At 42.0% G+C, this 27,155-nt stretch overlaps 1 protein-coding gene across 2 annotated transcripts; it reads right to left on the reverse strand.

Moving 5' to 3' along the window:
- Nucleotides 1-347: 347 nt before the first annotated feature.
- ppp2r3a (protein phosphatase 2, regulatory subunit B'', alpha) lies at nucleotides 348-26,665 on the reverse strand. 2 transcript variants are annotated; one of them, XM_053335050.1, is made up of 12 exons: nucleotides 23,574-26,665; nucleotides 7,545-7,829; nucleotides 7,097-7,200; nucleotides 6,890-6,992; nucleotides 6,575-6,649; nucleotides 4,669-4,912; nucleotides 4,151-4,199; nucleotides 3,969-4,058; nucleotides 3,693-3,868; nucleotides 3,442-3,560; nucleotides 3,219-3,325; nucleotides 348-2,988 (listed from the first exon to the last, which is right to left on the reverse strand). In XM_053335050.1, exons 1-12 carry the CDS (start codon nucleotides 26,361-26,363, stop codon nucleotides 2,892-2,894), a joined length of 4,239 nt encoding a protein of 1,412 aa, XP_053191025.1. In that variant the 5' UTR covers nucleotides 26,364-26,665; the 3' UTR covers nucleotides 348-2,891. The 2 variants fall into 2 exon arrangements, with proteins under 2 accessions (XP_053191025.1, XP_053191026.1); XM_053335051.1 differs by lacking the exon at nucleotides 23,574-26,665 and adding an exon at nucleotides 9,404-9,580.
- Nucleotides 26,666-27,155: the final 490 nt, after the last annotated feature.

Here is a 27,155-nt window from a genome sequence, read left to right on the forward strand (position 1 = left end):
TAAATACATTTCAAGGAGGATTAATATTCTGAAACATCTTTATTTGAACTTCAGACAAAAGCAACAAATAACAGAGGATGAGAGAAAGAATAAAGAGGAGAGGAAAGAAAAGAAAAAAGAAAGAAAATCATGCCAATACAATAACCATCAGTATTTTAACACGTCAGCCTACTCTGCACAGAGAGAGTACATCAAAGTAAAAGTTTTTCCTCTACCACTCACAGTAGAGGCATAATTTTAGGGTAAAAGTTCTGCATGGCTTCTCTCCTTGCCTGATGCTGCATGTATGAGCACCAGGACACTTTGCATAGAGCCAGAAAGTTTCTCAATCGGAGACATCGAAAAGCCTTCATCAATTCTTCTTAAATACTGTCTGGATGAACCAGTCTCCTTGAGAGTGTGTGTGTGTGACCACAGCAGTGAAACATCAGGAGTTTCTACTGTGTATGACACATAATTTTGTGATTGTCAGGTTGGCGGAGCTTCAGGTCAGTCCTCCAGAGGATTTCACCCGCTTCTGACGAAAGCCACCACGCATTTTACACACAAACATACACACGTCTAACATAATTTACCCCCCTATCCCGAGCCACACAGTGGCACAGCAATACAAACCATCAAAATACATTGAAAATGAGAGCCGTTATATCTATAATGGCTTATCATTACGTTATTATTATAATAATATAGTTTAATATACAGTCAGGCACATTTACAATGGCTATGAAGCAAAAAAGGGAAAACTCAAAGTCATTATGGCCTTATCCCATCCACTAGCTCTTGTTCTCCCTTTCAATAGCAAGTGGTGTTTGTATGGGTGTTTTTATGTGTCTGTGTACAGTAGGTGCCAGTACAGGAGGTATATGCCAGTGAATTTGAACCCATTGAGGACAAGAGCTGTCCCATTCCTAATTCAAGGGTTATATAAGCGCGCGCGCACACACACACACACACACTGACCCCAAGAACACCATCCCCATGGGGTCAACTATGACGTATAAACAGCCTCAAACTGAGAGCTCCACTCCAAAAACACACTCCTCTATCAGTGATTTATAAGCAAACACACAGCTCTACTTATTACAGTAAGGGCAATGTAAACACATGCACCTGTCACTGTGAGTAAAACACAGTCAATAATGGAGTTAAAGGGTCAGTTCACCCAAAATTAAAAAGAAAAAAAAGCTCTCACTCACCTTTAGTGGTATCTATCCATGCAAATACTTTATACTCAGGTTTTAAAACAGCCATCTTTGGGATTTCTGCATCCACACTAATGCTCCACACACACAATGAAGGCAAATGCAATTTCATTTGTTGTACTCAATACTATTGCATTTCTAAAACCAAGAACAACAGACTTCAAGAGATTTGTGAGGGATACTTTCTTCAGTAGAAAGTGGTTCTAATGAAAGCTATTCACAGTGGGTGGATTATTCTGACTAACAGGTTTAGTAGAGGTTGTGGTTACATTTTAAAATGTAATCATTCAATGTAGGTAGCATCACTATCACTGAACCTGATATTGTTATAATCACAACTATCTTCAAGGCTAAATACTACTTCTGGTGTGAAAAAAATGTGTTTTTGCATAATTTGGGTGAACAGATCCTTTATGATGCATCTTTAGTGGTGGCTTTTTTATACTGTATGTGTGTTACAGGGCGAATGGAAATTAGAACGCTTCATAGACAAATGCTATGTGACAATGAGATTTCTAAGCAGAAAAATTGCAATTTTTATCATAAACGACAACAACAGAGCAAAGTAATATTACCAAAAAAGATGTGAAAAACATACAGTGAGTTGTCGGTTTCTTACGCACAACTAATGTGTTATTACAAATGTTACATCAGATGAGATGGAAATGTGTGGGCAACTCTACCAGAGAGTTTGATATGTCTGTGACCATGAATAATTTTATGTGCACATCTCTCACTGTGACCTGATGGGGAATTAACTCACTGAGGTGAATGGCTGGAACATTACAGTCCATGTAGACTTTTTACAGGGTTTAGAGATGATTGCAGAGGGACTCCAAAGGTGGAGCACTGATAATGCCACACTAAGAATAGAGCAGCTCAGGCTGTGCTGTGAACTGCACTGCTTTATGGAAAGGTTAGCCAGCCATTATGCACAGTGGCTCTGCTTCATGACAGTAATGGCATGAAGTAGCACAGACTGACCACAGTGAGGTGCTGTTACCATCATCCAAACTGTTCTTCACTGAAGGGGATAAGAGGTTTAACAACTTCCTTTACAAGGAACACAGTGATAAGCTGCACAAGCAACAGATTTCTGATGGCAGTGTCTATGTGTCTCATAACTGAGCAGCTGACTGTTGTGAGTTTTCAATGGCAGTGCCTATAACTATAATAATGTTTCTATCTCTCCAATTAGGAGTCTGTTCGTGTCACCGACAGTCTACCTGACTATCTACCTTCAGCACAGCAACACTTGTTGCTGCATATTCAGATGATTGTCTTCTGGCAGGATTGTCAGCAGAGATTTCACAATGGCAATTACATTCATTTCATAGTGACTTTTTTTCTTGATTCCTTTTAGAGCTTATTGAACCATTCTCCTTCCATTGTTGCTTTCGTTGTCTCAGATGAAGTGAAGAGTGGGAGGCAGTGACATTGCTTTCTGCATGAATACAGATACCTTATTGCACCAGACATAGAACAGTGCTGGTTTACGGTCACACACACACAAAAACTCATGAGTCCATTCAGAGGAGACTCAAGAGTCATCCTAAGACAGATGCCAGAGTCCTTTTCTCTGTCTGTCTTTATATCCATTTGTTTTTTCAATGCATCCATCCCAAAAGCCCCTTTATCACTTAGTCTGTTTTCCAGAAAGAGAGGCCCAGGAAATTCAGGAAAGCAATTTTATGCTGACAGGTCTGATATGACCAGTTTTTCCATTTTATTCCCAATCTCTCCAGAGACTTGAAGCTCCTCAGATTCATAGTCGTCATCAAATGACCTGGGAACAAAAGAGACAGGTTAACTACTGCCGCACACAGTATGTATAATACTATACTATTACATTATAATTACCAGTCAAACAAATTTTTAGGTACCAAGAGAAGTGCCTTTGGTAATTTTGGAAGCTTCTTAATGAATGTTAAACTGCAAGGAAACCAATTTAAATAATGGAATGCCAGGATTTCTATACTAGAAAATGCACATATGTGCAGGAAGTCTGTGACATACCCCTCGTGTAGCTGCTCATTTGCAGTCTCCTCTGCCACCAGTATCTCATACTCCTCTGAGGCATATTTATCCCAGTCAGATGGCTCTGGACCTTCACTGTCAATGTCCTGGAACACCATATGCATACCACAAACATCAGTATTTTACAAGTATTGACACCCTTTCAAACTTCCAGCTCCCGCACAGTAGCTTAGTATTGCATAGAAGAAATGCAGATTCACACCTTTTGCACAGCAAATGGATCTCTTTGTTCATGGTCCAGGTATTTCTCCAGGTTGAAGAAAGTGTCAAAGAATATGTGAGCCATCCGGCAGCGCTTCAAATCACCCAGTGTTATCTTACCTGGAGAAAACAACACAAGCACATCCATGTGTAAAATAAAGGAAGTGAGATTAATGGAAAATGGCAGCGTGTGGCTTTAAAAGGAAGATAAATGAAAGATAACATGATAATAAGAAGGGAGAGTGAGCTAACCTGAGTTATCAGGTTTTACCAGGTCAAGCATCTGGCAGAGCAGATCCTGAAAAGGCAGAGGTTCGATGCCCATCCGCTCCATTCTCTCACACTGTTCTTCATAGAAATACTCCAACTCAAACATGGACAGGACGCCATCACCATCAACATCCATGCAGCGGAACCAGTACTCTATACTGGAGAGAGAAATGACAACAGAGTCACACACTGCACACAGACAGAAACATAGGCTAAAAATGCAATCACATAGTCCCAAGAGACTATATAGTCTATTACCTGGTGGGATTTTTCTTGTCTTCCTCTGATATGAGGAACCACACAAACTCAGCATAACTCATCCTGCCTTCCCTCTGCACAGCGTTACCCCTGGAAACAAGAGAGGCAGAGACATTCAGTACTGTTATTACAGTGAAATAATCAGCTGTTCTGTGTTTGTTTACATGTGTGTTTCCACTTACCGAGTAACGGCCCCTGAAAACAATCTCTCGATGATTCTGTTTGAAGATGCTGTCAGAGGAGAGAATAAGAAAAATAAGCAAATGTGATTTTGTTCAAACACACAGAAACAAATGGATACTGTTTTAAACCTTTGTGCATACAGTGATTTGCGTAAGTACTGAGTCAGGGAATTAAATTTTGGCTACATGGGAATATAACACAGTTAGCAGTGTAATGCATTTCACATCAGGCAGCATGAATGTGTTGAGCCTGGGACAAACAGCTGTTTTTTGCACTAGCTAGTGGGGTCCAAACAAAATGGAAACTAAGCAATTAAATGTGCCAAATCCAAAGACAGTCTGCTTCTGATTCTGGGTCTTCACTGGCATCCAAACCATATTTAATAAATAGTACCAGGAAAATGACCATCTTAATGTCATCAACCATAAATTTAATATTTTTTATTTTCACTCTGAAATGACAATTCTTGTCTTCAGGCGTGATTTACTTTGTGATAACCCCTATTAATTCAAGTTACCATGGTCATTATATCTCGACAGGTCTTTGGGGTCAATGTAGAGGTCATGGTCGGTGTCCAGCTCCCAGAACTTGCAGTAGATGACATAGAAGTGTTCGTAGGAGAAGTAATCTGTGATCTGGTTGATATCGTCCTCCTCTTCCAGCAGGGCCAGCGTCTGCAGGAAGTTGCTCCTGCGCAGCTCGATCATGGAGATACGGCCCGTCCATGAGCGGTTCACCACGTAGAATATCCGTTGGATCACCTGGCATAGAAACAGTATTCAATGGTTTTAATTAGCAGAGAGAGAGAGCCAATGATGATCACAGTAGACACTTGGAGTCAAGCATGAAGTCTAAATGCAAGTTATACATGTAGAGAATTGCATGGCAGGTCTCCACTGATAATGCAGCAGAGAATTATGTTAATATTTGTCTCTACTGCATGTGTCTCTACTATTTTCAATCAATCTGTTACTTTATTTGTCCCCAAAGGGCAATTGATTGCACAGCAGTGAAACGCAAAACACAAGACCAAAACGCAAACCACATGATCAAGTAAAATAAATACAAAAAAGAAGAAAAGAAAAAAAGACAAATTCGAGAAAAATTTGTAATAAAGGTAAAAGTTTAATCATGGGTAAAAAATATAAAATCTTAAGGTAATTAAGATTTGATTAACATATGACTTTTGCAGAGTTAGGTGAAAGATGGCAGAGGGAAATGGAAGTCAACATCTGAAACTGAATGTAGCCACTGGGAGTTGTCAGACTAGATGGACTTTCAGCTGAAACTCTAATGAAATCCATACAAGCCCTGTCATCCTGACTTAAACATATTCCTCACCTTGCAATAAGAGACCAACAGTACATCCACAACTGATATTTTTGTCCCCATTCATAACTTTAGTGAGACAGGACAATGGAAACATAAGGGTCCAGGCTCTCTGTCCCTGAAACACAACCCTGCGGCTTAGTAAAGAGCGGATTAGCACTTACTTCCTGGTACATGGACCTCCCAGGGCTACTAATGTCTCATACAGTAGCGGGTCAGCTGGCCTAAACTGAAGGAAGTGTCTTAATAAGGGCATGCCGAGGGCCAGGGCTTCTGCTGCAGCCAGCTATAGGGGGCATCAGTGTTTCCGTGATGTCACTGGACGCTGGCCTTTCTCTGCATCTCTGTACTTCTATGCTGCAAACCCTTAACTTCTGAGACATGTGTTGCAGCTGTCCCGGTCCACATATTCTCACACACACACGCACACACACACACGCACGCATGCACCGAGAGTCTGCTAAGGTTACTAGATGTGCAAGGAAGCAGTTTTGCTGACAACGTAGGAGGAGTTGATTGAGAGGTGATATTAAATACTGAACATCTTGATTCTAATCCTTATTTGTCACACTTGTCGTTTTGCACAACCTTATTAGCATTGCCACAATGCATTTCCCTACAAATATTAGTTGTGTTCATGGCAAACTCCTGTGAATTCTTGCTTTTATTAATTTAATGCTTTAATGCACTGTGTATAATGTTATGTCATTTTGCAATACGATAAATACAGTAAATCATACTTTGTTAACCATTTTATTATTAGTTTAATTAGTTCTTGTGTGCATGTGTCGTATAATACATCAAGTGTGCATAACAACATTAATAATGTGCAACACTGACTAATGTTTAATCTAGGCTGCTGATTGTTTTTCATGCTTTACTCTCATATGATTTTGCATGAAGCGGTGTGTTGGGACTAAGTGGTATTGATATTACCATGATACTAACAACGGCCTACCATGGCAACCTGTCACACACAGGACTTTAAAGTCACAAAAGAAGTTCTCCTGAAAAAATACCAAGCAAAAACTTTGAGCTGCTGTTGGTTTAGATTTCATGTTTCTATATTTATTTATTTCTTTTTTGCTATTTACCGTTGTGATGTAGCGGGAATGGAATTCAGGTGCATCCTTCAGAAATGTGAGCCCAGGGTGTGTATCCACTATGTCCTAAACACACATATACAAAACAGGAAAAAACAGAAAAAACATAATTTAGGCACATTGGTAGGAAAATATACAGAGGGTGCATGGAGATGTTTGCATAAATGTTTGTAATCACATTTGATTCTGCGTGCCACCTTCCTATACAGCCCTTCCTCCATGTCTAAGCTTTTCACCAGATTAAGTTATACATGCGACCAACCACAAATGGCCTGTGGTGTTGACTGGTCTTAATATGCCATGTACCTGCAGTAGAGGAATGAAGTCCTCCTGCTCCAAGAATTTACAACCAGGTTTGGCTAGCAAGGAAATAAATCTTGACGCGTCATCGTGGCAACTGTGCAACAACCTGGAGGAGAGGAGAGAAGAGGGTTTTGGTGGGAAATGGTTAATATCATAACCTGATCAGTTATTTTATGAAAAAGAATTGCATCAACACGACTTCTGTCTTACTTCCTCCATGTTGCGATGAAGGAGTGAACAGAGACGAAGCCAGTCCTCTCACCACCTGCTGCGTAGAACATTGGGGCCTTCCAGTAAAGTGGACAACTGCATGCCTGAAACATAATTAACAATACCATTACATTACTCTGAAAAACTACTGTACTACACTGCATGTTTTCCTGGAATCAGTGATCACACTGCTTAGAAGGGAGTGGCAGCATAAAACAACACTGTATCAAGCAGGTCATTGTTTGTGCAATGATCTCTGGATTCAAAAAACCTTTAGGAATTAAGCAGTGTAGTCATATCAACTTGAGACTTATAATATTTATGTTGATCTCACATATTCCTGAAAGTGAATGTTGATGCTGACCTTTTAATTTGTCTTTTTACTGACAATTCCTTCATTTAAAACCTTTTAAAGAAGAATAAAAATGTCACTTGTTAAACTGCTGACCTTTGCGATCTTGCCCATTTCATATATGTCAGCCTTCTCCTCCTCAAACTCAGTGAAGGCCGTCTCGATGGCAGCAATTGCTGCATCGTGGTTGGTGGGCAGGCCCAGGGCAGGGAGCCCATGGGGGTAGTAGAACCTGGGAATGTTGATGGCAGGGGGAGGAGGGGTGACTATCACCGGAGCCGGAGGAGGGCTGGGTGAGCGTGGTGTGGGGGCAGGCGTAGCTGTGATCGGGGCAGGGGCTGGTGGGGGTGTGCCTGGTTTCTTCTCTGATTTGGACTGGACCTGAAAATAGAGAAGAGAGATCATGTATGGGAATGGACAGGCAGGCTTGAGGGTGATTACTTTACACATCATATTTGCAATTCTTTTCAACCATCATTTAAAAAGAAAGATAAAGAAAATCCTGCAACATCTCACACAGACAACATGCTGATGACTGAAATACCAAAGTCAAGCTATATTTGATGTCAACCACTACAACTAACCTACTGTTACAAATCAGAGATACACTATTGCAATACATTGTAAAAATGGCAGCACACTTACATTACTACATGATTTTTGACTTAATCAAAATGTAAAACTTTTTTCCCCTAACTCCATACTCAGTTTAAGGGTAGGATACTAATTAAGTAACTAGCGGTGCAGAAAAGACCAAACTTGACTTTATAAGGATAAAGGACCTGTGTAAGGGATGTGGTGGAAACTCCCTGTGAGTCATACATACAGTGCAAACAACAAGGGACTTGTTTTACAATGGGTTAGTAAGTCAGGCAGGCAGGTACAAAGCAGTCAGTGCTGAAGGCTGCTTTAAACTACTGGAAAGAGTACTGCCTCAGGTGACACAAGCCTGTAGCAATCAAGCCTATGCAGTTCTGCAGTCAAGCTTAATTTATCCTCATCTCAGCCACATTAAATTAAATAAACACTGTATTTATGTAACTGTATTTATGATGGTTTGAAGCCCTTCCAGCGTTCAAAAACCTTATTCTTTGTATATATGCCCATTAATAAAAGAAAATAAACCAAATTTGACAGCACTCTTAATTGCAAAAAAGTGACATGCTGCATTATATGCTGGAAATGTATGAGAAAACATCAGTTGTCCTAGTTTAGGTGGAATTGGTTGGACATTGTAGAGCTTTAAAATATCTGTTGATTGTTTTATTTTATTTCAAAGAATTTTTTATTGCTTTCTTTTAGTAAACCAAAGGAAAGCAGGACAGATGAAAAGGAAAAATGCTTCAGACAGTTCCAGCACATCTTTTTCCTCATGTTACTATCAATCTATTCTATTATCTATTTCACAAGACAATAACTTACAGTAGTAACAACAACAAAGCGAGATGTCATGACAATAAAAACCACCATTCAATTAGCACAGCTTAAATCAAAACTCTTCAGTGTGGTCCAGCAGGAACTCCCTGGTGCCGGCTGTGTTTGGTGTGTGAGGCCTCCATACTGTGTGTATTGAGCTGGACAGCTGTAGCGGTTCTCCCCCTCCCACTCTCCTTCACAGCGTTCATTCTATCACTCTATTCCTGCACCTCCTGCCCTATTAATACCCTGCTGGTATCTGCTTCAGAATAGTTTGTCGTCCCTGGCATGTCACTCTGTGTGTATGAGGGCAACAGGATGCATTTACTGCATGTGTGTGCATTTCATATATGATGCATCCATGCTTGTTCATGTGTGTAACAGAGAGAAACAAGGAAAGAGATAATCATTAAGAGACAATTACATATATTGACTGTGTTTTGCATCTGTGTTAACTTTGTCATATTTCTCATGAGTTTGCATTTTGTGTTCACGTTCAAACTTGAACCCAGTCCATCCTGCTCGTTGCACTGACTGACCTGTTGCTGCTGGAAGGACTTGAGTCTCTTCTTGAAGCGTGATGGGAGGACAAAGTCACACCCCCTGGCCAAAAAGGCCAGCTCTCCCCTCAAGTCAGGGTCCCGGCGTAATGACGTCTCCTTGATCATCATGGTGGGGGCCGAGACATGCAACCCCCCACCAGACACGGCCACTGACACGGTGGCTACAGATGGACCAGCACCGTCCAGCAACCAAATAACCAGTGAAAAGAAAAAGACTGGACTGCAATAAAGAAGTCCACTTAACAACTCAGATATCCAGTCACCAAAAAAAGGTCAAACACCTCAGGAAAGTGGAGGAATATCCCGCATGAGTGTGATTTCACGCAAAATGTTCTTTGGCAATCACACAAAAATCTCACAAAATCTCTCTCCTCCAGACTCCACTTGTATTCACAGGCTCCCAAAGCTGTGTCCCGTACCACAGTAATCCAGCAGTATGTCTATGCAAAGAGATGTTCCTTAAGACTTCCGTGCTAATGTGCAGACCGGGAGGTATAACCATGGCACCCAGCAGTTTTTATGGCAGAACCAAACAGCAGCTTCTGGGGTAGAAAACCTGCGGTGTCCCCCCTGTCTCCATGTGTTTGATGTAGTCTCACTGGTGCCTGCTGCTCCAAGCTGGGCTCTGACAAACTGCACTGAGAAACATGACCCATGCCAGAGTCTGGCAACACACACACGCACACATGCACAGCAAACCGGCTGTCCTGAGCATTAGGGTGGGAGGTGGGGAGGGGAGGGCTGCTGCCATGTTGCATATCTGTGTGTAGTGTTTTGCAGGACCTGAACCCTCCTCAGCCCCTGCCTTTGACTAAAGTTAGCTTGTGGGAAGTTACAACAGAAAGTGACTCTGATTAAAATAATTTTACTGCAGACAGGAAGCTTAGGTCAGTGCTTCCATGTGAGTGGATGGGAGATGTAAGCTGAAATATTTTCATGGAGATAATTCGGGATGGAGAAATGAATCAGCGGGCATAGCACCTGCTGTTATATCTGTTGACATACAGTAATCCCACTAGACTAGCTCACAGACTTCATTAGCTCACAGCCCTAATCAAGACTCACTAATCAAGACTCACTTATCAAGACTCACTCTTTATTAAAGGCTGAAAAAAATGATTAGTATCATTACTGATCATTTTTAATGAGGAATCATATAAGCAATTAGTCTATAAAATATCAGAAAGCAAAATGAAAAATGCTAATAACAACAGTCCAATATAGCTGCAGCAAATGATGACCTTTAATATGATTACAGAGTTAAATAATTAATCATGCCAATCCCAGTTTCCTGAAGCCCAAGGAGATGCCTCCAAATAGCTTGTTTTATGAGTTAAAGCCCAGAAACCCTAAATTATAGCAAATCTTTTTTTTTAAACATTTGAGAAACTTAAAAGAAGAAATGTTTAGCCTTTTCCTTAAAACAATTACTAAATGATAAATCAGATATCAAAATAACTTCTCATCAATTAATCAAGTAAGTGTCTAATACTGAAGAACAAACAGAACACACTCAGTATTGTGATAAGTAAATGCAAAATAAATACAGTAGTGGTGGTTGAATTCTTAAACCATGCTTGGAAGTAAAAACATAAAGATGAATACACCCCTGTTAAATTAGCCTAGGTGGTGATGGCTGATTAATAGTGACTATAAATAGATTAGTGTATAAATTGCCAAAACAACATCCCCTATCTGCCAGGCGCCCAAAGTCCGCCCTCTATCCCAGCTATGCCAGGTCAGGCCAGCATTTCTTCAGTGCCAAGCAACACCAATCTGAAGCCTGATAAAGCACTGAGAGAGCAACAGGGCATCCCCTCAGGACAGACAGGCATAACCTATTTTAAACTTGTTCAGCTAATATCCCTCCAACACTAGGACACTACAACAAATGTCTTCCTGTAACCGTTTACACATTCTGTACCATATATATCAATGCTTGCCGCTGACTGTCAAAGAAAAGAAAACCGTCACTTTCTCAGAATCTATTGGCACAGTACACACAGATGCGTGTGTTTCAAAGCAGTGGACAAGGAGAGTATAGTGCCCTCTAGTGCTATACTGGGCTCTATGACTATGATAACTCCTTAAACAGGAGGATATACTGTGTTTGGTCCATTTAAGAAGAAAGACATGATTGATCTTGGGTGAAACCTTTTCAGTAACAGAGGAAAGTGATTTTCTAATTCCTGGAGTCATAAATCTAAGTGCTTAAGGTGCCATGGAAATCTTACGTTTGAAACACAAAAACATAAAAATACTAAAACTGGAATTGTTTGTTTTTTCCACAAAAGCAACTCAGCAATTCATACAGTCTTTTCTTGGGTTTTTTTGTTGCTGTATAAAAAATGTTACTACTCTTATCTTTCTAACATGTTTCCAGGATGTCTCATCATTTGCATTCCTTGCTCATTCTGTCCTTGTGACCCATGTATCAGTGTGTATTTCATCACTATGTAATGTCTCTTCCTCCATGCCAACATGGTGTGTGAGTAACAGATGACGAACAGAGCGATCTTGCACACTGGACATGGAGAAAAGTTCAGAATGTGCCTGTGTGTATGTGAGTGACTTTCCACACAAATAAATGAGTCCCCTTGCGTTTTTAGGGTAACTCCTCTCAGCTCCCTGTACGCCCTACTGCATTCTTTGGAACAACTGGACTTTGTACTGAAGCCAAGGTCACATACCAATCTCCCACACACTCTCTCTCTCACACATTGTCATCTTTCTGGACACTTCTCACCTCCGATGCTGCAGAGGGAAACATTATACAATCAGTATCTAGTGTCTATCAACAAATCTGTGGAGTGCACAACTGTCTTCTCATCAGCCCCTCATTTTATATTGAGCACCCCACTCCTCCCTCTCCCTCCTTTTAGGTTCCTTCCACCACTTTTCAACTTCCTCTGCAGCATCTCATCAACTGCAGCGATGCACATGTGATATCATAAATCTCTGTATAAAGAGATACATGTGTGTGTATGTGTGTGTGTGTGTATGTGCATGTAAGTGTGAGTGTTTGTGTGTGTAAAGGGAGCCAGAACAGATGCCATTGGGCAGCTGTGTGCTCTTTTCCTGTCTGACTGACAGTCAGTGTAACCCTGCCCTCTTGAAGTTTCTCCGCTTGGTCCTAAAACCTGCCACTTAAACCAGTGTTAAACTTCACGCCACCATTTCAAACATGTGCCACCTAAGCTGACATTGCACCAAAATGAATAAAACTAGTAATTTACCAAGCTGTGAAAAGTGTGAGAAGGGTCAATTGCCAGAGACAAGCTGGAGGCAGCTCTTAAAAGATTCTGAGATGTTCCACTAAAATGTGTGAGAATGTAGCTGCAGTCTGCTCAGGTCACATGAAAGTTGGACACTGGGCGGGATATATAAGGTCAGTAGTAACGTGTGGGTCAATTCTGCATGATGGCTTCATTTATTTGTTTATTTTTGCTACATGAGACATCAATATGATTATAATTACCTGGAATTCAAATGTTAAATTATCTACAGTATGAAAACAATAATGTAGTATATAGATGCTTTTAAATGCCAGGTGGCTGACTATAATAGCTGTGTTGTGTTATTCTTGATGAAAATCAATTCAACTGTAGGTGACATATTAGAAAAAATACAAAACGTTTTACTGCCAAATGTGAAGCCCTTTCACTTAGTCCCCTACAGTTATTTGACAGATTATATGTAATGCATGAAGATCACATTACTTCTCACTACTTAGTGCTACTAAGTCTATGAAAACAGTTGTATAACTCTTACTGTTGCCCTGGAGTGACCCCTGTCAAATCTGAAATGACCCTGATGATGTCATAGTGATGTCATATGGGTAAGTTATGTCGAACTTGGGCTTGGAGACTGCAAATTTAGAGTTTACATTACCAAGTGGGGATGTGGAGCTTGAACGATGTGGGCATTTACAAGGCAGTGAAAGTCTAATGGAAAATGCTGCTGAATTGCATTATGAGAAATGTAGTATGCAACACTTTTAAGACTAATCTATACTCGTGGCTAAAAGTCAGGAAATCTTGGCCTATGCTGCTTCAATTTTGACGATTCCTTTTTTCTTCCAAACTTTATAAAAGTGCAGTACTAAATCACTTAGGTGCATTGTTAAGCAAGACATGATCCAAATGTAGACAAAGGGTCTTTGATTACACGGACTAACATTTGATAAAAACAAAAACCTACTGTTATACATTTTTATTCATCTTATTGTCATCTAAAATTCATATAGTTAAATTAAGTGTGAATATGTGTATATTAATGAATAATAATAATAATAATAATAATAATAATAATAATAACGTAAATGCTGATTGGACACAGCATGTTATCCAATAACGACAGATGGATGATTCTGATGTCAGTGATCACATCATTTAAACAACATGCTTATCTCCCTCAAAATTAGCATTAGCATTCATTTAAGATGCTGCGTTCAAGAGAGAGGAGGAAGTGAGAGAGGCTGAGAGAAATAGTAAAGGGAGAACAGAAGGGCTGATGGAAGTTGAAGGGCGAGCTGAGCAACAGGTGTGTGTATGTGTGTGGAGTGTTGTGTGATTTCCTCCGCCCACCGTAAAGACCTGATCCAACCCCACTGCTACAGCAGCAGGTGAGTCAGCAGCCTCAACGGCGTTAATCAAAAATATGCATGAAGGGAAGACCAGGGGGAGCAAAGAGGAGGATCAGCTGTCCAACAACAACTGCTGCTTTTATCCAACTGTTAAATACACAGTGGACATACACACATGCACTCCTAAAGGGTTTAATTAGCACATGAGCAATGATACATGTGTCTAATTTGTCATGGTATATCATTTGTGTGAGTGTTTGTGGGCGTGTGTTTGTGTATGTCTCAATGGATCTAGTTAACAGGAACTGCTTCTTCCAGTCTTTCGGGGAAAGTTGAATAGTGTGAACATAACAACTTCCTAAACACACATACACACACACTCACACACAACTGCCCTATGAAATTGGCTGTCTGCTGTGTGTAAATTTATCTGTGTAAATATAGCAACTGATTTCATGTTTATTTCTGCTTCAGGCACTGGGCAGACTTCACAAACATATACATGCATGCACACTGACAACACGCACGCATGCATAATGTCAGGAAGGATACTAAAATACAATTTGGTAGATTTTGTGGATAACCTTGAAGAGATATTACCAGTGATTTAATTGGACTGCTCAGTCACATTAACCACATCTGTTACTATTAATTATGTTTGAATTATCAAGTTTCATCAGATTATATATAGATATGTAGATCTATAACCATGTTGAAAAAAAGGTTTTGTATTTCTATGTTTTTTCACTTTTTTTCACTTCACAAGACCAATATCAAGAGAAAGTGAATGACGCAAAGAATAAATCACAATGACAGTACTAAATAAAATGCAAAACAAATAGTAAACTGAAAGTAAAAAACATATTGTAAATGGTTTATTCTTTTAACAGCTGATTATTTCAGATTGCGGTGAGAGAGGGTGAGGATTTAAAATGAAGGATGTGGCTGCCTTCCATCAGGAAGAAATAAGCTACAAGTTTTGATGGTGATGGTTTTAACACCATTGTGCACATATGAGTGGTGTTTGTTGATATATGGAAGGTCTTGAACTTGAGTGTCTACAGCTATGGTTTGTTCTACCAAAGCATTATTGTTCTTTTCTTTTCTGGTCCATTTCCAAACAAACAAACATTTGGTGAGAAAGAAAGTAATTAAAAAGGTTTCATGCACCTAGTCGACCAAGCCTTAAAAACAGTTTGTTCATTCTAAGTCATATGTAACGTTTTGTTGTAAGGGGCTAAATTAAATTTTGATGTTTTTGATGTCCTAGATATTGAATCCTAGATATTAAATGGATTTGGTTTGATGCTTACCAGGTGAAATCCCAACGACAGCACTTGGGGTTGGTTAGAGACATACTCTTAGACTTGAATTAGTCAATATAGAGTAGCCTTACCATAACTGCTGATCAGATTATGGACAGAAAAGAGGTTGAGGGACGAGTTAAATTTGTGTTTATATTGCTACATTCACAATCAAAGCTTTCTGACCTTTAAAACAAGTAGAATTATGTAATTTCCAGTTCAAGTCAAAGAAGTTCACAAATCAGATTTTTTTGTGAGAGGATTACCGTAATAATTACTACATTGGCAAGTGTGCATTGTTATGAATGTCAACCTCATATTTTTATTTAATGTTATTTTTATTGCTTGCAGTAAAACCAACTGCCCACTGAGACAAATAAAGTTTCAACTTGATATAAACCTGATAACACATGAAATAAGCGACTCCTCCTCCCCAACTCTGTGATTATAGACTCACACTCACTTTAGACCAGGCATGCCAAATGCCATCTCCATGGTGATAACCCTTTCCCTGGATTGAGTGGCGGGTGGAATGCTCCCAGGGTTACCGTGCCAACAGCAGGAAACGCAGTTCACATCACTGCTCTATTCATTATTCCCAGTCTCACTTCCTCTCAAGAAGGACACGCACACATATGGACACACACGAACACTAAGTTGCCTTGGGAACCTCCCTCCCTTTCTTAACTGCAGGGAAAGAACAGAGTTCAAGTGCTGCTTCCGTGATAGATGAAGTGAATCAGTGCAGGCCACGGTCTACCTCACATCCGAAACAGAGGAGTACAACCTGGGAACAGTTAAAGATACAGCTGCTGTGGAGGTCTGAAGGGAAGCAGAAGCTGTCCCGTAATAAAAAACATCACAAATTTAAATACAAAGCAGCTATCAGTCCAATGTTTTGGTCAAACTTGAAAATACAACTATATCCATCCACTATATATTTGAATTGATATGGATATCTGAATTGAAATTTAACTTAAAAGTAAAATCAACCAAAACATTTTTGTAGTTCACTGCTTTGCAATTTGTTGTTGCATATTTTCCAACACAAACACCAACACCGCTAACCCAATACCAGCCTGCCAGTCTCTAGTCTACATGCACTGCCACAGTATGTCATTCTGAACAAATGCATCACATAAAAACACATAAAATAGACCTGAAATTTAAAGCACTGGCACTGCCAACATAATCACAGGATCAATGGCCGACTGCCATGACAAGATTTATGGAATTTTTCACTTATGGTGTCACGTCCCTGCTTATTTAAAGAAGGACTGCCCAACTACATCATACAAAAAACTGCCTGCTGAATCACTTCCCTCGGCAGGAACAGCAGCGTGTCAACAAGCAATGTTAAATAACAACAAAGTCCAAGCCTTCATAGGCCAGCCTGCTGTTTTATATTTATACACATTGCTATGAGGGCAAGTTTTGCATTACCTTCCCATGGCTATCATAGGATTTAGAGTAAGTGAGCTAATCCCACATCAGCAATAGTGATGGCCCTCAAACCGGAACTGCAGTGAGAGAGCTGTCACTAAAGTGCAGTAAGAGACTCCACGCAGCCAATGGCAGAGCAGATCAGCACCTGTGTCCTCTCATTTTTCAAATAGAAGAGTAAAGATAGACAGGAATGTTAGGAGAGAGAAATGCCGCATTTTATCAAACACAAGTCAAGATGAACGATATACAACAACTACCTATATACAATACTTCTTATTTCCTCAATCAAAGAACCATTTTTTTCATCACCCTTTCCTACCATCCTACAAGGGGTCATTTCATCATAATGTCACAATCATGGCAGGTTGTGTCACTGTTGCAAAACAGGGCAGTTTTCAGTCATGTACTTTCTTGAAAAAAGCAATTAAAGTAGAGCATAAAACACACAAGCATGTGGAAATCTACTTTGGCAAGAAAACTGATTTAAAACCTGAAACACTGCTGTTAGTTCACAGATCCTCCTGCAGATGGAGCTATAGATCCTCTTCATATCAAACAACAGGAGTGAGGTTAGCCTGCAAGCTGACACAGTAACCCCATAATACAGTAGGGACTGACAGTCACTAGAGGGTAGCAGCTCCCTGCTTGTTACCATGTCTGAACTATCTAACTGTCAAGCCTGGCAGGTGATTCTGGATCTGACGGAGGATGTTGGCTTCTGCTGCCTTTGATGTCCTGTGCTGTAGTCAGCTCCGGCATCTCATCTTATTCAAGGCTTAGTCTCCTGACATCACCTTAGCTGATAGAGTGTGGGGTTTGTATGATGAAAACCACATGCTTATGGATCACCAAAGAGGAAACCGCAGCTCAATGTATCATTAACATACCAACAACTAGAACAAAAGTACAAATTTGTCACTAGTGAGGTATTATAGAGATTATAATGTAAGAAAAACAAACTGATGTAAGCCAATATAAAAAGCATCTGGACCTTCATCTGGAATTCACACTGGCATACATTTTGAGAGAAAAAAAAAATCTTGACACACTTCTCATGATAAACTGATGAGAGTTTCTTAGCTTCAAGGCAATAATCTGGAGGAAACCACCCGGCCAGGTTGGGTGGAGCTGGCTGAAGGGCGAGTTCAAAGGGAGAGGGAGGGCAGGGTCAGACAGGGAGAATGGAGGGTGTTAGGTGGGGGTCTGGGTGACACCCAAGCTTCTCCTGAGTCATTATGTTCTGGAACATTGGCAAACCACCAAGTTAAGACAACTCTCTCACACGGAAACATGCACATAAGCATAGCACAACCAGCTACACCCACAACAACACACTAAACTGAAATAAAACTTAACAGAAAAAAATTGTCTCCGTTTGATCTCCCCTGATGCCATGATTCTCTGAGGAAGCCCCCCTCAGCCAATCAGACTGCATAACTGGGGTATTCTGGGGAAGGGGAGTCCCACCATCTTCCTACTGCTTGTAAACATGTTGTGGTGGTTTCCATGGCGACACAGAGGGAGGCCAACACAGTTACGCAGCAAAGCCTCCCACTAAGTTAAAACTGATTTTCTGATGAAAAAGTGACTTGGATAAAAGTCAGACTTGCATATGTGTGTGCATCTGTGCAAGCGTACACACACCAGGAGAGTGCACTGAACTGGGAACAGCAGTTGGATGCTATCCCAGCTTGCACTGGGAGTGGTGAATCATGATGTCACTTGCTTAAAAGCACTGTGTTCGTGTGTGTGTGTGTGTGTGTGTGTGTGTGTGTGTGTGTGTGTGTGTGTGTGTGTGCGAATATGACCCAGCCAAATGTGTAAACTTAATGATCTCCACTCTCTCTCTCTCTCTGTGTGTGTGTGTGTGTGTGTTAGAGAGAGAGTGTGTGAGTTTGTGAGTGTGTCTATGTCTATGTGTGTGTGTGTGTGTGTGTGTGTGTGTGTGTGTGTGTGTGTGTGTGTGTGTTTGTGTGTTTTAAAGGGCTGGGAGGTGAATATTCCATTGTTCAAACTAACCTTGGATGGTATGAGCTGTATTGGAAAACTCATCTCACACATAGCAACACAGGTCCCTGTCTGCATTGCTGCATTGTATGTGTGTTTGTGTGTGTGTGTGTGTGTGTGTGTGTGTGTGTGCGTGCGTCCGTGCATGCTTGTGTGCGTGCACTTATAAATGAATGCATTCATCTGTGTGCTTGTGCACCTAGCTTGAAACGGGCGTCTTTCCCCGGTTGGCCGAGGTTCCTGCTGTGACCTTATTTCCTGTGGAAGCAGCCGAGAAATGATGTCATCCTCCACCGACCCAGAGTCAACAACTGTACACTGCAACCCCCCGCCCAGCTTTCCCAATCACCCTCCCCCAGCACCATGATTCTCTTTTTCTCTCTTTGTCACTCTCCGTTCTTCTTTTCTTTTTTTAAACAACCGTTCCTCTTCTTCTCTAGCTCTGCATGAATTCCTCTTTTTTCTTCATCAGCTTCTCAAGCAACAAAAAAAACTTCTTCTTCCCTGCTGTCTCCAACAGACATTCTGTTTTCCTGTCTTCCTGTTATTTGCCTCCTATCTCCATGCTTTTCTTTATCCGTTTGTCTTTTGTCAAGGTTCCCCGTGCCAAGAAGTAGCAGGATTCTGTCTTAAAGATCAACAGTTCACTTCCCTCATCTGGTTAAAAAATATGGACAGGAAAAGCCAGAAAGAAGAACACTCATCCCTCTCTTAGCAACACATTGAAATATACTGAATTGCCCTTGAGTGGCACTTAAATCCTGAATGCCTTAATGAAGCTTGTGACTAACAGAAGATGACTGTTATTTTCAGATTGAATGTGTTTAGATGTGTGACTGTGAAACACACGTACATCCACAAGCTAATCTTACTTTTATTAGGTATGCCATTAGGTATGCTTTAAGATATGATTTTCTTTGGACAGGTTGCTGGCAAATGCAAGTTTTAATTAGACTTGACGCTGCCAATGAAAAATGTAAGTTTGTGTCTGCCGCTTTATTTGTTGCATTTATTGCTTGGAGAAAGCAAAGTACAGGGTGTCCACAAGGTCTCTTTACAATTAAAAAAAAATCATTATAAAAGCAATCGATGAGATATATTAATCAGGTTTGTTCTACGTACTCAGTGGTTATCAAAGATTTTAATCACATTGCATCTGTGTATTGTGTATCGAACAAAGATACGGGACATCAACAACCTGAGCAAAAGATCACTGATCATATAGATCACTGAGGTGTATTCAATCATTAAATTTCCACAGATTTGTCTATTCACTTGCTTTTGTAACACACCCTGTATATTGGCTTGTATGTTTTCTGGCAAAACAAGTCAATTAACACACACTTTAGCAAGGGTCTTTGTCATGCAATTCCCTAATTTCAGTGTAAAGCGTCATTCATTAACAGACTTTTTACCAGTTACAAGTTAGCCATTATAAATATTACAGCAGCGGATGTCACTATTACGATAATACAACCTAATATAAAATACCAAAGAGTAAAGCTCTGTCACCTCCCCACCTATTTCCTGGGGGAAACCTTCCACCCTTGAATAAGGTTAAACTGACCAGTGCAACTCTACCATGGCCAAACATCTATAGCAGTTGGCAAAACACTCAAATCAGCAGTGGGTTAATTAAGCCATCAGAATGGCAGCTCTGGATACAGCCAGGAGTGTTTGTGTGTCTGTAAATCATGTCACCATTGGCTGTATTGAACCCCTACCCACCCCCACCCCAAAACATGCTCTCAGATATCTCTTCTTATATTTCCCAAAAAAAGAGAAGGATGAGGAAGAAAGAGTATCCGCCACTGGAAGGCCATTGACCTGAAGTACCACAAATATTGCACCGTGTAACAGATTTCCACTCTCAGCATCACTGCTACCATGTCCCCCTGCTGAGTTTCACTGCTATGGCCTTGCCTCTGATTTATATCAGCTGGCTTCCTTGTCTCCATGGAGATTAATGGGTCTGCTCTGACAGGTGCAGAAAGCCCTGTATTACTCTGTCAGCAGCAGAATCAACAATAAACACGTGGACACACGCACACACAGTTGAGGATGCTACTGCCTGGGACCAATATCATCCCAGAGGGCTTAGCAAAACTTCCCATCAAAGCCAAAGCAGTGCCAAGCGAAACACAGCTACAAATCTCCAAGGTGGAGTGTCTAAGTGGTGCTGTATAAGAGCGCAGGGTCGTTTTCTCACTTGTGTTTGAAAGGGCTTGCCTTGTTTACAGTTTGATTGGCAGTTTAATGTGCAACTGAGGCAGGGGGCGGGGTTGGTGCTGAGGAATATTAGCATAATTCCCAGAGTGCCAGAGCCAGTATTGGGTGTCAGGGAGCTATTCCCAAACTGAGCTGTGACCCACAGTAGCACTAGGTCAACTTACCTCGGGCCAACAAATACACTCATACACACATGCTCCATTAAACATGCATAAATTACCAAATGGGATTCATATGAATACATCTGTATGCATAAGCGAACACATAAATGCACACACATACAGTACATGAAATCCTGGATACACACACAACCCACGTGCACAAACCCACACAATCACATATATGCACTTATGCAGGTCCATTTACACTGTGGCGACAGTGAGTCTGTTAGCGGGATGCCATAGTACAGAGGGGTGGACAGATTTAGGTCTCCCTCACACCTAGTTCTGCCATGGGTGGAGAGGTTTGGAGGGTAACGATACCGTTAACACTCAGTGTGCCAGCAGACGCTTCACACATCCTACCCCACCTCGCACCCCCCACCCCACCCCCCTTCACCTCCAACCCCACCTCCCCACACCCCCTCCTGCTGAGCTCCAATCAGCACCTCTCATTGGGCTACTTTGCCCTCTACACAGCAACAACTGTTATTCAGTGCTCCCAAAATAACACAGCGGCCAATCAAAGGACAGGACCAGAAGTGGTGGTCAACGTAGACCAACTCCTTGACCATGGGTGAAAGACATTAAAACAAAAAATATGTATTTAAAGCAACATCATTTTTTTTAACCATTTAATATTTATTTAATCACTCCTTGCACTTTTTACTTCTTTTCACTATTTCTATTGAATTTACAGTTCACAGGAACAGCTGGTCATTTCATGTATATATTTCTGAAGGTTTTTGTTATTCTTTAATTGTCCATTGAGAGCCACTAAACTGGAGTCAAATTACTTATATGTGTAAACGTTCTTGGCCAATAAAGATGATCCTGATTCTGAAAAGGAAAAAAAAGCACCCACATACAGGAAAGAAGGAAACGATGGGAAAGAAAGAGTGACAAATGCAAGGATGACAGAAGACTACAAGGGATGTGGAGGCAGAGAAGCAGAACAAAAAAGGAGAAGAAATACGGATAGATAGTCAGACAGAGGATGGAGGAGAAATGAGATCGTCTAATGATGTGTTCGGGTGCTGGCTGTTCTGTTCTGACTGTGGCAGCTACCATGGTAACCTCATAAATAGGTGCCCTACATATCAGCAGGGCATAAGGTTACACAGCTCAGTAAATAAACACACACCAACAGTGGCGGGAGAGTGGTGAGGAGAAGGAAGGATGGAGGAAGAGCAGGAAAAATAAGCAAATTAATAAGAGCCAAAAAAGAAAAAGATCAGAAGGCAGTGAGGCAGTGAGGCAGAAAGAAAGGAAAAACAGACGACACTGATTCAATACTCTGTGTCGATATTGAATCCACAATGTGGTGTTGAACACCCACATCAGAGATAAGAGATAAGTTCTGAGTTTATTCACTGCAGTATCAGTACCTTTTGTACACCAACTCACACAAACACACACACACACTGAGAGAGAGGCACACGCTCCAATTCCCTTACCCTCTCTCTCCTTTTGTGGCACAACCCTCAATTACCTTTAAATATTTCCCAGGGAAGAAAGGAGAGCCAACACACACACGTGCAGACATAAACACATTTGCAGTACAAAACACAAGTTATAAACTACAAAAAGTAATCAAAGAGCCACTCCTAACACAATGAACCGCTCTGTTCCATGATTCAGAGCGCCAGCCTTCTTATTCAAGCCCAGATAGGGAGATTGTATCAGGGTATTCATTGCGGTTAATGAACACTATTTATCACGGCCCATCAGTTACAGTGGCATCAACCCAGTTGTGTCAAAGTGATAAAATCCTCGCCCGGCATTCAAAATGACACGTATCAAAGGAAATAGAGGCAGTCTTTCAAATCATCTATTCTCAGTCTAATGCTAATGCTCAATCAGTCTTTCTCTTTGTCTCTGTGTGTCAGTAAGTCATTTTTCTATGCCTCTAAATATTACACATACAGAATTATGGCATCAAAATATATTTAGATGATGCCATATATTACAATACATTATAATGATCCTAATTCTAAACATCCTTACAATTCTGCAGTGAAAACAGTTAATTAAATCAAAGCTGCATGTAATTTCTTCCAAAACTGAGCCACTAATAGAGAATAGATTCCCACTTTACCTTAGACTACTGATTTGCAATGGATATGTATCGTGCCATACGCCACAAAACAGAAGTGACATGTCAGAGCAATAAACTACTATTTTAGCCAGAGAAAGTTGGATGTAGCAATTACTGTTTTTTTCCCACCAGACACAACAAATAACTATATTCACTAAAGTCTCAGATGTACTTTACAGTAAGTCCTTAGAATGTCTATGAGCTTTAAATGCAACAACTGACTACAGAAAAAGGGTTAGTAAATGTCCATCTCTGCCTCTGTCACATTAGTTTGTCCATTTGACAGCATTTTTAATTGTAAGGTCTGTCTGTCACTTACCCTGATCACCTCTGGAGTCTGCTGGATGAGGAGCGTTGAACCCATGTCTCTCACAGCAGCAGGGTCAGCAACAGTAACAGCAGCATCCCTTATGGCGTTTGTGGTTGAGATGGCAACAGGAGTTGGAGCCTCAGGTGCAGCCACAGGTGTAGGTTCAGCTGAGTGTGTGGAGGAATGCAAGCTTGCAGGTACAGGTGTTACAGGTGCAGGGATGGATTCTGGTTCAGCCTCACCTGTAGAGTCTTCTTCTGTAACTTTATCTGTAACCTCAGTTGTCAGTTCAGGTATAGGTGTAGGCAGAGGTTTGGGGGCAGTATCGAGTGTAGGTTTAGGTGCAGGTTCAGATGTAGCCATGGCCACATTTTCAGTTACTGTAGATACAGATGTTGGAACAGGTGAAGCTGCAGGTGTATGTGCAAGAGAGTGTTTTGGTGGTACAGCTGGGGCTGTGGTTATGTGAATTGATGGAGCAGTGGGCGCAGCTGGTGTGTTCATGCTCTCAACAGGGGTGTCAGGCCTGCCAGTGGAGGCCAGCGTGTCCTGCAACAGCCTCATCACCTCCCGCTCCTTCCCACTGTTCCTCTCAGCACTACCTGTGCTCCCTGCCCCAGAATCCACCAGCTCCTGCGCAAAACTCTCAATGCTCTCCAGGATTCTCAGCAGCAGAGCCCCATCCTCCTCCTCTCCCACCACAGCATCATTGCTCTCTCCCTGGGATGTAGTGAGACCCTGGGCAGCCCTGGTGGTAGGACCATTCATGGCTAGGTGGCTGGCTGGCTTTTGGATTTGGAACTGAGCCATTTTGGACTGAGTAAGAGATTCACTGGAGGTGATCCCCTGACCCTCTCTCTTCCTGGTCTTGGCTGGAAGTGGAGGATCAGTGTTTCTGGGGTGGCTCATACTCTGAGAAAGATTCTCCAAATCCAACAGAAGCTTGTCAATGTCATCATTCCTCTGTGTGACAACTTTGGGTGCTGAGACTGCTAATGGGGCGGAGGGAAGCCAAGAGGGGCTGTGGCCAGTGCTGGTTGACAAACTATTTGAAGAGTTATGGAGTGTGTGTGGTTGGGATAGGTGCATGTGTTGACTTAACACAGTCCCATTTTTGTTCTGGGAGGTGGTCACCCCTATGGTTTGAGTGTTTGTATGATGTGTTATTTGCTCTGGTGTCTTTCCCACATCTGTCTCCTCCTCCTCAATATAGAGAGCCTCCATAGGGGATGCTGGTGGAGTGTGTGTGTATGGAGGGGTCGGGGATGTATGGTGAGGGGACGGAGAGTGTGTTGGAGAGGGGCTGGATTGAGAGCAGATGACAGATGGAGGAGAGAGTGTGTGTTGTGTGATAGAAGGATGTGGATGCTGTAGTCCATTGGTGAGGGGGGTGGCTCTGGAAGAGGAGTTTAGGACTGGTTTTGTATGGTTGGAGTCTGACTTCAAAGAAGATGAGGAAGATGAAACAGAGGAGGGAGCAGAAGATGCAGAGTGAGTAACAGTCTTTGGGATGGGAGGTGAATGCACCACATCCTCATAGCGAGGAGGTTGCTCATTGCCAAATATTGGAGAGAATGGACCCTGCTGGAGGGCATGAAGACTGTTTAGCAGCTCAGCCAGATCACTATGCCCACTTCCAGGTGCACCTTGCCCACCACCTCCCAAGCTTCCAATCCCCTCCAGCTCCAGAGGAAGTCTCTTCAGATACGAGCTGAGTCGGGCCATCATGGCCCGGTATACACTGTCAGGACTGGCCCCTCCATCCTCAGGCCCTCCACCAGCTTTGCGTCTGATACACTGCTTGATGATGTCAGTGCATTTTTTTAGGTCTTCAGAGCATTTAAGTAAGATATCAAGGCAGGCACGGATGTCCTCCCCACCTGCACCCCCAGAGCCCACCTCTGCACACGTCTTCTCCAGCAGACGGGCAATCAGGTTTTCATCTCCCAGGGTGTTGCGGTACAAGGAGGCCATTGTGCTCAGACTTTGGTCCAGTGACCCACTGCTGATGCTGGCCAGGCTGTTGGTTGAACCACCACCCACTTTTGTGATGGATGATAATGTGCCTGAATTGCCTTTTAGCTTTGTCTCCTCCGTCCCTGCCCCTTTTCCTAGCACAAAAGGTGGCAGGTTCTCATCATTAGAAGTAGCTGTGCCATTTGTCATGCCATTAGCTGTTCCATTAGTGGTGATGTTGGAGCTGAAGTGGCCATAGATGATCTCCAGATCAGTGGAGCGACGACTGAAAGAGTCAGGACGGACCTTACGACCTTTCCGGAAGGTGACATGGCTGGAGGAGGACAGGCGGAGCTTATCAAAAGAAAACTCTTTGAGCTTACCGCTGGCTAGGTTGATGGCCTCTTCAGTTATGTCCTTCAGACTGCTAGAGCAGCTCAGGTTTCCAGTTGATCCTCCCCAAGTAGGGGCCTTTTTACCTTTCCACGTGGGGCTGTCCTCCCCTAAAGACAAATTACCACTGCTGCCTGCCCTCTCAAGAGCAATACCACCATTATAACTAGTATCCATGGTTACACTCATTTTACCATGGTTGGGAAGCTGCTGGGAGATAATGTTCCTGGTGTGTATGGGTGAGTTGTTGGAGTCAATGTATGCAGGGTCAGGTGAAACAAGCAGCTCGGAGCAGGTTCCATGATGTGCAACAGTACAGTCTAGTCCCTGGGACAGTGCCCCACATGGCCCCGAGCAGTAGTGCACAGCATGGGAGTGAGTGCGCCGGTCCACTACTACACTGTTGTAGCAGCTCACACTGCTCACCACTACACGATAGGCTGCTGCCATGGTGACCAATGTTCAAAAAAAGTCCGTCAGGGCATATGAAGGTCAAAAAATATTAAAGTATCAAAGAGACAATGTAGCTTCAACAAAAAAAATCTCATGGGTTTTAATGTTTTGTTGAAAATCCACCAGTTGAAAGAGAAAAACTGTTTACATCCAAGTAACGAATCATCTTGCTGAGAAAAAGTATTTCTTGGCCCATAAAGAAACTGAATGGTGCCAATTTTCAATTCTATAAAAAACTGGCAATCAGCACCTGAAAAGATATTCCTATAACAATAACTTCGAATGTCGATGTCCTTTCATTCCTGCACCGAAAACAGCTTTAAAAGATTCAACTCGCTTGCAGAGGCAAATAATTCTGTCTGAAATCTGTGGGCCTCTAAATAACAGCTGTAAGGTTCCTTCTCTCTCCACAGGCACCTTCTCTGCTTCCTTTCTAGCAGCAGCTCATTAGCCACTAATGACAGCCTTGGTCAATGGTGACAGCGGAAGATCCAGCTGGGGTATCACCCATCCCTCCACAGAAGCAGCCCCAGGGGCCTAATCCAAGGCCAGTGAGGCCTTAACATTGCTCCAGCCAGGGCTCATCCCCCGGGCAATCAGATGTAGGATGAACACACTTATCTTCCTCTGCGGTTTTTTAAGTCCTGAACGGTACTTAGAACCATTCACTGACTCCAACACAGCTGCGGAATAGCAGGGGATCATCCACAGATGGCCGGCTGCCTGTTTCTCTGTCTGTGTGTGTGTCTGGATCTCTGTCACTGCCGTATTCTCTGTCACCCCTTCCGT

Source organism: Scomber japonicus, chromosome 16 (assembly GCF_027409825.1).
Source record: "Scomber japonicus isolate fScoJap1 chromosome 16, fScoJap1.pri, whole genome shotgun sequence".
NCBI lineage: Eukaryota > Metazoa > Chordata > Actinopteri > Scombriformes > Scombridae > Scomber > Scomber japonicus.